Here is a 13,405-nt window from a genome sequence, read left to right on the forward strand (position 1 = left end):
TGAATCCAGTTAGGTTTCATGCATAAAGTAAACATTTATTATTCCAGTGACTTAGTTAATGAAAACATTTTTTAATATTTATTAATTTACTTGGCCTGTTACTAACATGCTTAACATAATTAAAAGGATCTGTACTGATGTATCTTTGAATTTTTTTAATGAAAATAAGGAACTAATAATCATAGTTCTTTTGTGTCAGCTTGGTGCTTAGAATCGTACTATTAGGAAGTCATAATGCTTTTCTTTTCCTTTCACATTAACAGTCTTGAGCCAATAGAGTCAAATCCCAAACAAATTATGATGAAATTCTTACTGCAGTTCAAGTACAGATGAGTAAATGGTATGGTTTGAATTTATTTTCTTTAATGGCCTGATTTATTATGTATTCTACAGAGACTCATTAGTTAAGGGAAATTTTCAATATGCTTCAAATAAGAAATAGTACTTTCTCATAAAATACAGGAAATAACTATATACAAATGCCAATCAATGATTTGGGGCCTTTTAATTACTTTTAATAGTAGCCTTTTTTATTTTTTAATAGCCTTCATTATTTAATATTCAAATGCACTAAAATGTCATTGCTGTCACAAACTTTATGCTGTTTACAGGTTCTATATAGTTCAGAATGCTTTGTACTCAGAAGAATAATTTCCATATTTATCTTGTTTTGCAGTTTTCATGTTTCAACAATGGTTCACCATTTGTACCACCCAATTTTCAGTTGTGTAATGAAATGGTAAAATTCAAACTAATTTAATAATTTGCCTTATATTGCTTAATGAATGCTATCAAAAATTTGGGGATAGAGGCTTTTGTTTTCCCTGTAGTAGTTTTAAAACTTTCAGATGAGCTGGAAAACACTTTAGCACACTGGGGTTGGAGTTGTATTGATTACAGTCCCAGCTCTAAAGCCTTATACTCATGTCTTAAGTATTATAGATTGTTCTGTGAATTGTTGTTAGTTTGGTATTTGACGTTATAGTTATCCCCTGGCATTACAGCCTTTGCAAAAGGGATATTGCTAGTTATATTCTTATTTCTGGTTGACTATGGAATTTACAGTTCCATTCTTTATAATAAAAAATGATGTCCACATAAAATTTAAGACTTAATTTCTGACATCACAAATGGAATCAGTACAGATTTAGCAACATTGTACATAATGGAATCCAAACATTTTTTCCCACCTGTTTACAGAGTTCACCAACCATATACTATGTGTTGAGATTGTTGGATGTACTCACTGTTTAATTATCTGAGGTGAATGACTTGTTAGCCTCAGTAGAAATTTTTAACTAAAATCACAAAAACAAAGGCCAAGAAACCAATAGAAGATGGATTTTAAATTTTCAAAATGTTATATTTCATTTCCTTTTGATATCACTTTAATTTTACAGCTGCCAACTTGTTATGGTATTAATTATATGTATGTGTTTATATATATGCATATAATATGTATATGTATATGAAGAATAAAGTTAAGATTTGGTCAAACTATATTTTCCCATTCAAGTACAAAAATGTTTTCAAGGCTGCAAAAAAGTGTACAGTTGTTAAACAAGTTGTAAATAAAGACTTGCATAAAAATTCCGTTTAGATTTTTTTCTGCTCTTAAACTGTAATAAGCATATAATCAATAACTAATTATCCAATATAATTATCTAATAGTATTCATTACTTTTTTCTTGGCACTTGCTATTGTCAGTACTTATAAGGGTTCTCCAAGAAAACAAAATCAGCATGCATACATACACACTAGGAGATTTATTTTAGGAATTAACTCATACCACCGTGCGGATTGCAAAATCTGAATTCTGTAGGACAGACCACAAACTGGAAACACCAGTGAAGGAGAAGGTGAATTCCCCAGCAGAAGCTGGCTAGCTGAAGTAAAAACAGAAATTCTCCTTTTGGACCTCTGAAATCATCAGTGCTGGCTTTTCAGACCTCTAACCAACTGAATGAGGAGACTCCTTCATTGCTGAGGCAGCATTTTCCTTTGTTGATTATAGATGCAAATCCATCTACAAAGTACATTCATTAACAATCAGAATGGTGCTTGCTTGACCAAACGAGTGGACACCATGACCTAGCCAAGTTGGCATATGAAGTTAAACATCACAGTGTCCATCAAGTTAAGAATATGCCACTGATCACTGTAAATCAGGAATATTGAGTTTTTTTCCCAGTACCTGTGATAGATTTTGTATTGATTTAGGCTAGTACTCAATGTTTATAAGTTGGTTGGTTGAAGTTCCCAGAGATAAAAATTAAACTTGCCTTCTCCCTTCCAAGACTTATGTTCACATGATCAATTTTCCACAAACAGTATGGCGAGAACCAATGGTAGAACATTAACGTTCTTTGGCAATTTAACTTCATCCTATTTTATGCAATAAATGCCCATTTTTCTGCAATAAAGGTCATTTACAGTTTACTCTTTTCCCTACTTCTACCTCAAATGTCACTAAAATATGGTATCTTCAATGTTATATAAAGTGGTAGCAGGGTGAGATTTTATATCTAGATTAAAATAATCATCTAAGTAATTCTAAAGTGAAGTTAGCATAAAGGAAAAGAAAACTAATATGCATATAGCCAAAATAGTGCCCATTATTTTAATGAAAGTTGATGAAAACTGTCAAAAAAATATGTTTTCTTCACTACTCAGCCTAAAGATACCCATTAAATTTAGCATTTATTGAGTGCCTGCCTCATGTATTTAATATTGAGGTGCAGAGGGGAGGGGATGAGGAGATAGGTTGAATCACAAAATTTAAACCAAAATAATGTCAATGCCCTCAAAGACTTGTATAATCAAATGGGGCACAGAACAGAAAAGCTCCTAGATAAGAATATACCCTCTGAAAGCCTACCAGTTTGTCGTTAAGTACACTATGCCACCACTCTGATTATCTGTCACACCACAAACCAAAGTTTGGTGGCTTCAAGCAATGTTATCTCAGAAGTCTAGAGACAGGCTCAGCCTTTCTCAAGTGGAGCCCCTCATTTGGCTGCAGTTAGAGGATTGATGGCTGACACTAGAGGCAATGGCAGCTTTTTGTCTCACCTGTTCTGGCACCCAGACTGATAGGAATGGAACACTTGAGGACTGATCAACTCTCCACGCAACTTCCCGGCATGCCTCGCTCAAACAGTCTCACAAAATGGAGGTCTCAGTGTAGATGGACTTCTTATGTGGCACCTAGATTACCCCAGAGCAAGAGTTCTAAGAGACCAGTGTCATTTCCATCCTATTCTATTTGTCAAAACAGTCATAGGCCAGGCCAGAATCAAAGGTCAAGGCCAGATTCAAGGGACTGGCAGAATACACTCCACTTCTCAATGGAGAAGTGACTTGCGCATACAGGGACGGGAGGAACTGACAGGCAACTTTGAAGGCAAGTTACCATGGTTACCATTATTCTGGTTTCACAATGAAGGGAAATTACAGCTATGAAGCTGTGAGGTCACAGGCATTTTCATTCTTTATTCCTTACGCTTAGCACATTCACTGCAATCAAGTACCTAACTTCAGTGCGAACAAAACCTGAGATAGATACTACATAGAACTCCAGGTAAGTTTGAAGCCACAGATACTCTCATGCTTCTCTTGACTGTATCTAACTATGTAATATGAGCTATAAAACGTTTATATCCTCTACCCTGGTAGTTAATATCTGGACAATATTTTATGGAATTAATCCAAAGAATAAACACACGTCTGTGTGTGGTGGAAACTGTTCATTTTACTAGCTAAGGTCTTCCATTTGTACTTTAGATTCTAAAGGGCATGTTATCAGAAAATTTCCCCTCTTGCATTTTCAGTTTTTTCCCATTTGCTGAATCAATCCCATGCACATACAAACATGCTGTTATTTCTTCTACTAACTATGAATTATGGTTAATTTTTAACAGCTTGAGGTATTGTAATTGACATACAGTAAACTGCACATATTTAACCCTTATGATTTGATTAAATTTTGAAAGATATACATTTATGACACCATCACAATAATCAAAATGGTGAACAGAGAAAAATAATTACAGGACAGGCAGAAACGGGCTGGAAAAAAAGTCTTCTCAGGTTTAGGACACCAGGGGAAGGCTGGACACCACCCAAAAAGAAGGACCAAAGAAAACCGAGTTAAAAGCGTCAGCTGCTACTGCCTGTCCCTCCTCTACACTATAGACACATATGAATTCTCAGGCCTCGTGGTCAGTAGCTACAAAGGGAGCCCCAGGGACCCAACTCCCCAGGAGAGGGAAGAGAGACACACAGCCTAAGGCTGTCTCTGCTTTTGACCCACCAATTTGACCCAGGAAGGGCTGGGCGGGGCAGGGCCATTGTTAGCCTTGGAAACCAGCTCCGGACTAGAGGGGTCCAGCCCTCTCAATCTCCCCCTCTACTGAAAGGGACTCATTGTTGAGAACATGGAAGTGGAATTCTTTCCAACCTGGGAAAAGGAAGGGAGCTGCCAGCAAAGGTTGGAGAACTGACTCTGATAATGTTTGAAATATGAGGCTCTTAGCCTCTAAGCAGGGACTCTCTAGCACATTGATCCCATCCCTGTTGTAGCAAACACACTCCCACCAGGCACTGAACTGAGAGGGCTGTCAATGAGCGCCACCTGCTGACAGACCAAGAAGTACCCATGAAGAAATTAAAAGTAAATGACTTTTTCTGACCTTTACAACCTCCCTCTCGAAGGCCCTAGAAAATGTGCCTGCAACTCATTACTGGGTCCAGAGCCTAGTTTTGAGCAGCTAAGAGGAACAATCCTAAGGACCCAAAACAGTGAACCAAGAATCAAAGAATAGCAGTAACGCAGCCTCCCACCACCAAATCCCTAATAAAAGAGAGAAACTAAGCATCTGAGTACACTCACCAACCTAATCAGATGCCTAGATAACAGCAAAAAATTAAGAGCCATACTAAGAAAATGGAAGAAATGGCCCAATAAAAGGATCTATCAAAGCCCCAGAAGAGATGCAGAATTTGAGATAGCTAATGATTGCGATGCACACAAATTTCCAAAATCAAATTAATGAATTGAAAGACAATATAGCTAAAGAGATCAAAGATATCAAGAGGATACTGAGTGAGCATGAAGAAGAATTTGAAAACCTGAATAGAAAAGTAACAAAAACTCATTGGAAGTAAAGATATCATAGATGAGATCAAAAGCACAACAGGGATATAACAGCAGATTTGAAATGATAGAACAAAGAATAAGTGACACCAAAGACAGAACAGCTGATATAGAAGAGAGAAAATAATGGAGAGAGAAATGAATGGAAAAAATTGAACAGGGGCTCGGAGAATTGAATGGTAACACAAAATGAAACAACATACACGTCATGGGAGTTCCGGAAAGAAAAGAGAAGGAAACAGGCAGAAAGAATATTTGAGGGAATAATAGCTGAAAATTTTCCAGTTCTCACAAAAGAAATGAACTTACATGTCCAAGAGGCACAGCATACCCCAATCAGGATAAATGCACGGAAGCAGATTTCGCTCAATGGATAGATCATCTGCCTACCACATGGGAGGTCCAGGGTTCAAACCCAGGGCCTCCTGACCCGTGTGATGAACTGGCCCATGCACAGTGATGATGTGCACAAGGAGTGCCACGCCACACGGGTTTCCCCTGCATAGAGGAGCCCCACGTACAAGGAGTGCACCCCTTAAGGAGAGCCACCCAGCATGTAAAAAGTGCAGCCTGCCCAGGAGTGGTGCCGCACACACAGAGAGCTGATGGAGCAAGATGATGCAACAAAAAGAGACACAGATTCTGGGTGCTGCTGACAAGAATACAAGCAGACACAGAAGAATACACAGTGAATGGACCCAGAAAGCAGACAATGGGGGGGAGGGGAGAGAAATAAATAAGTCTTTAAAAAAAAAGAATAAATGCAAATAGACCTACTCCAAGACACATACTACTCAGAATGTCAAATGACAAAGATAAAGAGAAAATTCTAAGAGCAGCAAGAGAGAAGCAAACCATCACATACAAGGGATGTAAGACTTAGTGTGCATTTCCCATCAGAAACTATGGAGGCAAGAAGACAATGGTATGACACAATTAGGATACTGAAAGAGAATAAGTACCAACTAAGATTTCTTTATCCTGCAAAATTGTCCTTCGTATATGAAGATGAGTTTAAAATACAAACAAACAGAAACTAAGAGAGCTTGTAAAAAAGAATCCATTTTTGCAAAAAATATTGAAGGAAGCCTTAGAGCCATTAAAAAAAAAAAGAGAGAGAGAGGCTTGGAGAAGAGTAGAAAAGAAAGAATAGCAGGAAAGGAAACCAAAAGAGTAAAAAGACAGAAATAAGATGATATATGAAAACTGAAGAATAAAATGGTGGAAATAATCCATTTACAGTAATATTGTTGAATGTAAGTAAATTAAACTCCCTATCAAAATATATAGGCTAGACGATGTCTGCAGGGGTGGAATTTAAGACGAGATGGTGGTAAGTATGAACACAAAGAAGAGATAAAAGGGGGGTAAGGGGTTGCCTTTGCTTGGGGCTTTGCGGGTTTGAGGGTGGCTGGGGAGGGACGGATGGGTAACGATGCCCAAAAGTGGGGGGAGGGAGGGGTAGCATACGAACCAGGAGAGGATCAGGTGTTGGTGGAGAGTAAAATGCCGAGAAAATCATATCAAAATATAATAAAGAGGGTTACCTGTTTAGAATGCTCGGAGGGGAGGGTCTGATGCAGGACGGGCTCCTGGGGAATGTCTAAATGCTCATTCTGCCAGAGTGGGTGACACCATGGGGTAGAAACCCAAGTAGTGAGAGTGGGGGTGGACCCACATCCTGGGGAGGACTAATGCCATCCAATAGAGGGAACTGTATCCCTCGAGAGAAAGGGTGGCTCCCAGGGCATTGGGGCAGTTGAGCAAGTTAGGCCCTGAACACTATTCCATCTATCTCTGGAAGTGGCTCCTCAGGAAACGGAGGTTGGCTATCACTGAGGGCACCAAGGTGGAAGGGAAAATGGACGTTAAATGTGTGGAACCAAAGTAAATGGGGGGTAAGAGAGGAGTTTCTTGAGAGTACACAAAGATGGATATAAAACATGTAATATTACACCATAACATATAGGAGATGACAGACTGATAATGTAAACCATAATGTAAAACATAGGATAACTAAAAATGTAAAGAACTGTGTATCCTAAAGTATGCACCATAATGTAAGCACAGATGTCACCTTGTTAGAAAGCTAATGTCTCAGACTCTGTACATCACTTTAAGTAAATATGATATGAATAGGGCGTAAGAGTATCACTGTGGAAGGGAAAAGGTTTTCTGGTGGATGTGTGGGAGTGCTGTATATTATATATATACATTGCTGTGGTCTAGGACTCCTGTGAAGAAAAGCTGAATAATTAGGGGGGGGGGGGGGAAAAAAAAAAGAAAAAAATAGGATGTGGAATTTTTTCAAGTCAACATTCTTTATCTAAGTTCTTTATCTATCCTTTAAACTCATCGCTATATGCCATTCCCTAGTAAGGGACCATGACATTATATTGGGCTTCAAATTTTGGGGAGTTCTGGATCACAGAGTGTTTCAACAATGGCAACGGAGGGATACTGGTATGGGATACCAATGACAGGTGATATATGACTGACAGGGAGCTGTACAGAACATATGTCCAGGGTGCATGGTAATGTTTGGATATACTCATAGTGGCAACAATTAAAAACCACAGTAGGGGGGGTACTGGGTTCCTGGCCAGTGGTGCTCTGTCGTGGTCCCTAGGGGAGCAGCGACAGTCTCCCAGGTACAGTGGTGGGGACCAGGAGGGAGTGAGGGTTCAACAGTGAGCCCCAGATGCTAATGACTATGCTTGTGAACTGATAAACCCAAAATAAGAACAAGGCCTAGAGCAACATTGTGCCTGGGAATTTCCTTCTGTCAGCCTTCATGTTACTCAAATGTGGCCAGTCTCGAAGCCAAACTCAGCATGTAAATGCAATGCCTTCCCCCCAGCGCGGGACATGACACCCGGGGATGAGCCTCCCTGGCAACGAGGGACCACTATCAACTACCAACTGATGATGCAACTGGAAAATGACCTTATACGGAGGGTTCAATGCGGATCAGCAGAATATCCATGTCTACATAAAATACCATGACTTTAAGATGCTGTTTGACCTAAAGTAAGGGGGAAATGGAAAGGAGAAATGAGTTTATATGGCTACGAGTTTCTAAAAAAGAGTCTGGAGGCTGGCAGAGGGTTTGCCCTCATGCACAACTGAGCAGAGTCAGAGAGACAGATAAAGCAGATACAACCCCCAGATATTGGTTCCTTTGAGGGCTAAAGAGACCCATGGGAGTTATGGTCATGGCCGATGGGGTTAACTACCAGGGCAGATGGCCCCTCTTTGGAAATGGTGTTTATGTGTGATGAATCTGGACTCAGATGGGATCTCCCTTCATAAGACTTTCATGCTAATGTGCTGGAGGTGCAGTTAATGTTGGGGTTTAAGATATATTTAGGGGATTTGAATCTCTGGACTGACAATGTGATAGCCAGATCCTGAGCCTCAACAGACTCCAGCACCTACAATCTGATTTATTGGACTTACCACACTCAGCTAAGATGGAGTTGAAGAAGGACAACCACCACACCATGGAGCCTAGAGTGATTACAACTGAAAATGGGAGGATTGCATCCAGCATCCAGGTGGAATCTGACCCTCCTCTTGACATAGAGGTGCAATGGACACAACCAATCCAATGTCCACATAGAAGAGGTGGCATTGGATTGGGAAAAGTGGACATAATGGACAAAGGGTATGGGGAAAGGCAGGAAGAGATGAGAGGTGGAGGCGTCTTTGGGACATGGAGCTTCCCTGGATGGTGCTTCAGAGGTAATCACCGGACATTGTAAATCCTCACAGGGCCCACTTGATGGAATGGAGGAGAGTATGGGCCATGATGTGAACCAATGTATATGAGGTGCAGAGGTGCCCAAGGATGTACTTACCAAATCCAATGGATGTGTCATGATGATGGGAACGAGTGTTGTTGGGGGGGGGGGAGAGGGGGGGTGGGGGGGTGGGGTTGAATGGGACCTCACATATATGTTTTTAATGTAATATTATTACAAAGTCAATAAAAAATAAAAAAATTAAAAAAAAAAAAAAAAAAAAAAAAAAAAACCAAAATATATAGGCTAGAGAATTGAGGGAACGTGGTGTGGGATTCGCAGATAAGGCTCAGTGCTCTCAGAAACAACAGAGAAAGAGGTTAAAGCTGCCAGGGGGACCTGCTTTGGGGGTCAGCAGACCAGGACAGTGCTGCACAGCTCCCAGGAGGTTGAAGGACAGGGACTAAGACACTGAAACAACAAACTGTGAAGTGCTCCGCTCCCACCCCCAACCCTGAGCTATTCAGCAGCGCTGAAACCTGTAGTGCATTGAAGCTGACTGAAAGGGGAGCAGATGTTTTCCTCCCTGCCAGCTGTTACAAGAGAAAAGGAAGGGGGAGTTGGGGGCTTTTCTTCAGTGAATTCGACCAGTAGAGCCCACTTTGAATCCCAGCTCTGGCCAGACAAAAACAAAGGAATATGGAGAGAGATACATCTGTATGATAATATGCGCCTACAAGCACCATCTGCTAGCCGGTCTGGAAGTTACATGGACAGAAACTGCTTTTAGAGCTCTCTTTACCCCACCCCTGGGAGAAAGTCTGCACCCCATCTGTGGGTCCCCAGCATGGTTTTTGGTAACTTAAGCTGGGCAATTTTGAAGACTTAGGATAAGCTGAACCAAATAGCAAAGAGCTGTGAAAAAATAATAACAATAGGCAAGAGAGAAAATTGTCCATTAGAGTAAATTCACCAACATCTCAGATGCCTAGACATCAGCAAAAAATTACAAGCCATACTAGGAAATGTGAAGAGATGGCCCAACCAAAGGAACAAACCAAATATCCTGAAGAGATTCAAGATTTAAGACACTTAGTCAATGATAATCACACAACTCTCCTAAATCAATTTAAAGGATTTAAAGAAAATATGACTAAAGAGATAAAGCTTTATGCTCACTACATGAGTATAAAGAACAATTTGAAAGTCTGCAAGGAAAATAACTGACCTAATGGGAATGAAGACATGATGGATGAGATTAAAAATATATTAGAGGCACGTAAGAGCAGATTTGGACTGCTTGAAGATAGAATTAGTGATTTTGAAGGCAGAACATCTGAACTGGAAAAGATAAGAAAACAGAGAAGAGAATGGAAAAAATGGAAGAGTCTCAGGGAACTGAATGACGATGTGAAACACAAGAACATATGCGTTACCAGCATTCCAGAAGGAGAAGAAAATGGAAATGGGGCAGAAAAAATATTTGAGGAAATAATGGCTGAAAACTTCCCTACCCTTATGAAAGACATAAATATCAATATCCAAGGCTAATGCACCCCAAACCAAATAAACACAAATAGACCTATTCCAAGACACCTACTATGCATGATGACAAATATCAGAGATAAAGAGAATATTTTGAAAGCAGCAAGAGAAAAGCAAAACATCACATACAAGGGAAACTCAATAAGATTAAGGGCTGACCTCTCATCAGAAACAATAGGGGCGAGAAGAAAGTGGTACGAAGTATTTAAGGTATTGAAAGAGAAAAACTGCTAGCCAAGAATTCTGTATCTGGCACGGCTGTCTTTCAAAAATGAAGGGGAGTTTAAAATCTTCACAGACAGAAAAAAACTGACAGAATATGTTACCCAAAGACCAGAATTACAAGAGATACTAAAGGGAGTGCTGCAGCAAGAAAGGAAAAAACAAGGGCAAGAGACTTGGAGAAGAGTATAGAAATGACAAATATTCGAAAGGGTAAAAAAAAAAAAAAAAAGACTATGATATGATACAACAACTGAAATCCAAAGGTCAAAATGGATGAAGTAAGTAATGCCTTCACAGTTATAAAATTGAATGTTAATGGTTTGACCTCCCTTCCCTAATCAAAAGACACAGACTGATAGAATGGATTTTAAAATATGACCATTCTATATGTTGTCTACAAGAGACTTGCCTCAGACATAAGGACACAACCTGGTTAAAAGTGAAAGGATGTTACTATTTCCATGCAAATAGTAACCAAAAAAGAGCTGGAGTAGTAATACTGATATTGGAGAAAATAGATTTTAAATGCAAACCTGTTATAAGGCATGAAGAAGAATTATATATTAATAAAAGGGGCAATTCAATGAGAAGAAATAAATATTCTAAATACTTATGCAACTAACCTCAGTGCCCCAAGACACAGGAGGCACATACTGGCAAAGCTGAAGGGAGAAATAGATGTCTTGACAATAATTGTTGGAGACTTCAATACACCGCTCTCAGTATTGGATAGAACATCTGGACATAGGATAAATAAAGAAACAGGGCTTGAATAATATGATAAATGAACTAGACCTAACAGAGCATTGCACCCCAAAACAGCAGGATATACATTCTTTTCAAGTGCTCACGGATCCTTCTGCAAGATAGACCATATGTTGGGTCACAGGACATGGCTCAATAAATTTTAAAAGATTGAAATTATGAAAAACACTTCCTCTGATCATAACAGAATGAAGCTGGAAATCAATAATGGACAGAAAAAGGGAAAATTCATAAATATATGGAGATGAAACAACATACTCTTAAACTACCAGTGGGTCAAAGAAGAAATTGCAAGAGAATTCAGCAAATATCTTGAGATGAGATGAATGAAAATTAGAACACAACATATCAAAACCTACGGGACACCACAAAGGCAGGCTGAGAGGGAAATTTATAGCCTCAATGCTTACATTAAAAAAGAAGAAAGAGCTAAAATTGAAGATCTAACTGCACACCTGGAAGAACTAGAAAAAGAGCAGCAAACTAATCCCAAACCAAATTGAAGGAAAGAAATAGTAATGATCAAAGCAGAAATCAATGGACTCAAGAACAAAAATCAACAGAGTATCAACAAAACCAAAAGTCGGTTCTTTGAGAAGATGAACAAAATTGAAAAACCCTTAGCTAGACTGACAAAGAAAAAAAGAGAGAAGACACAAAGAAATAACACCAGAAATGAGAGGAGGAACATTACCACTGACTATGTAGAAATGGGAGATCATAAGAGGATACTATGAACAACAGTATGCCAAAAAAAAACTAAGAAATGTAGATGAGATGGACAAACTTCTGGAAACACATGAACCACCTACACTGGCTTAGAAGAAATAGAAGACCCCAACAAACTAATTACAAGTGAAGATATTGAAACAGTCATTAAAAAAACCTCCCAAAGATGAGAAGCCCGCAACCAGATGGCTTCATAGTTGAATTCTACCAACCATTCAAAGATGATCTAATACCAATCTTGCTCAAGCTCTTCCAAAAACCTGAACAGGAAGGAATGCTACCAAACTCATTCTATGAAGGCAACATCACCCTAATACAAAACCAGATAAAGATACTATGAAAAAAGAAAATTACAGACCTATACCTCTAATAAATACATATGAAAAATCCTCAACAAAATACATGCAAACAGAATCCAAAAGTGTATTCAAAGAACTATACACCATGATCAAATATCCCAGGTATGCAAGGGTGGTTCAATGCAAGAAAATAAATTAGTGTAATAAACCACATTGATAAATTGAAGAAGAAAAATCACATGATCCTCTCAAATGATGCAGAAAAGGCATATGACAAAATACAGCAGTCTTTCTTGATAAAAACACTCCAAAAGATAGGAATAGAAGGAAGCTTTCTCATTATGGTAAAGTGCATATATGAAAAACCTATAGCTAGCATTGTACTCAATGGTAAAGGACTGAAAGCTTTCCCACTGAGATCAGGAACATGACAAAAATGCCCACTGTCACCATTATTATTCAATATTGTGCTAGAAGTTCTAGCTACAGCAATTAGGCTAGACAAAGAAATAAAAGGTGCCCAAATAGGAAAGGAAGAAGTAAAACGTTCACTATTCCCTGATTACATGATCCTGTATCTAGAAAATCCTGAAAAATCCACAAGAAAGCTACCAGAATTAATAAACAAGTGCAGCAAAGTGGTGGGATACAAGGTTAATATGCAAAAATTAATAGCTTTTCTATATGTACTGATGTGCAATCTAAAAAGGAAATCAGAAAAAATATTCCATTTATAATAGCAACTAAAAGAATCAAATATTTAGGAATAATCTTAACCAAGGGCTTAAAGGACCTGTATTCAGAAAACTGCAAAACATTGCTAACAGAAACCGAAGAAGACTTAAATAAATGGAAGGACATTCATTGCTCATGGATTGGAAGACCAAATATTGTTAAGATGTCAATTCTACCAAAACTGATTTACAGATTTAATGCAATCCCA

General features: G+C 38.8%; 1 protein-coding gene and 1 long non-coding RNA gene across 3 annotated transcripts in view; one reads left to right on the plus strand and one right to left on the minus strand.

Moving 5' to 3' along the window:
- The window catches only part of HOOK3 (hook microtubule tethering protein 3), a 107,068-nt gene extending 105,478 nt beyond the window's left edge, over positions 1 to 1,590 (plus strand). Inside the window, exons 23-24 of one of the 2 annotated variants that reach the window (XM_058290076.2) lie at positions 264 to 340; positions 677 to 1,590. In XM_058290076.2, coding sequence (XP_058146059.1) covers positions 264 to 333 — 70 coding nt within the window. In that variant the 3' untranslated portion in view covers positions 334 to 340; positions 677 to 1,590. The remainder of the gene's footprint in view (positions 1 to 263; positions 341 to 676) is intronic. The other variant, XM_058290077.2, reaches the window with a different exon arrangement.
- The window catches only part of LOC131276605 (uncharacterized), a 110,515-nt gene that overhangs the window by 73,199 nt on the left and 23,911 nt on the right, over positions 1 to 13,405 (minus strand). The window lies entirely within an intron of this gene.

The sequence above is a fragment of the Dasypus novemcinctus genome, chromosome 29, assembly GCF_030445035.2.
Source record: "Dasypus novemcinctus isolate mDasNov1 chromosome 29, mDasNov1.1.hap2, whole genome shotgun sequence".
NCBI lineage: Eukaryota > Metazoa > Chordata > Mammalia > Cingulata > Dasypodidae > Dasypus > Dasypus novemcinctus.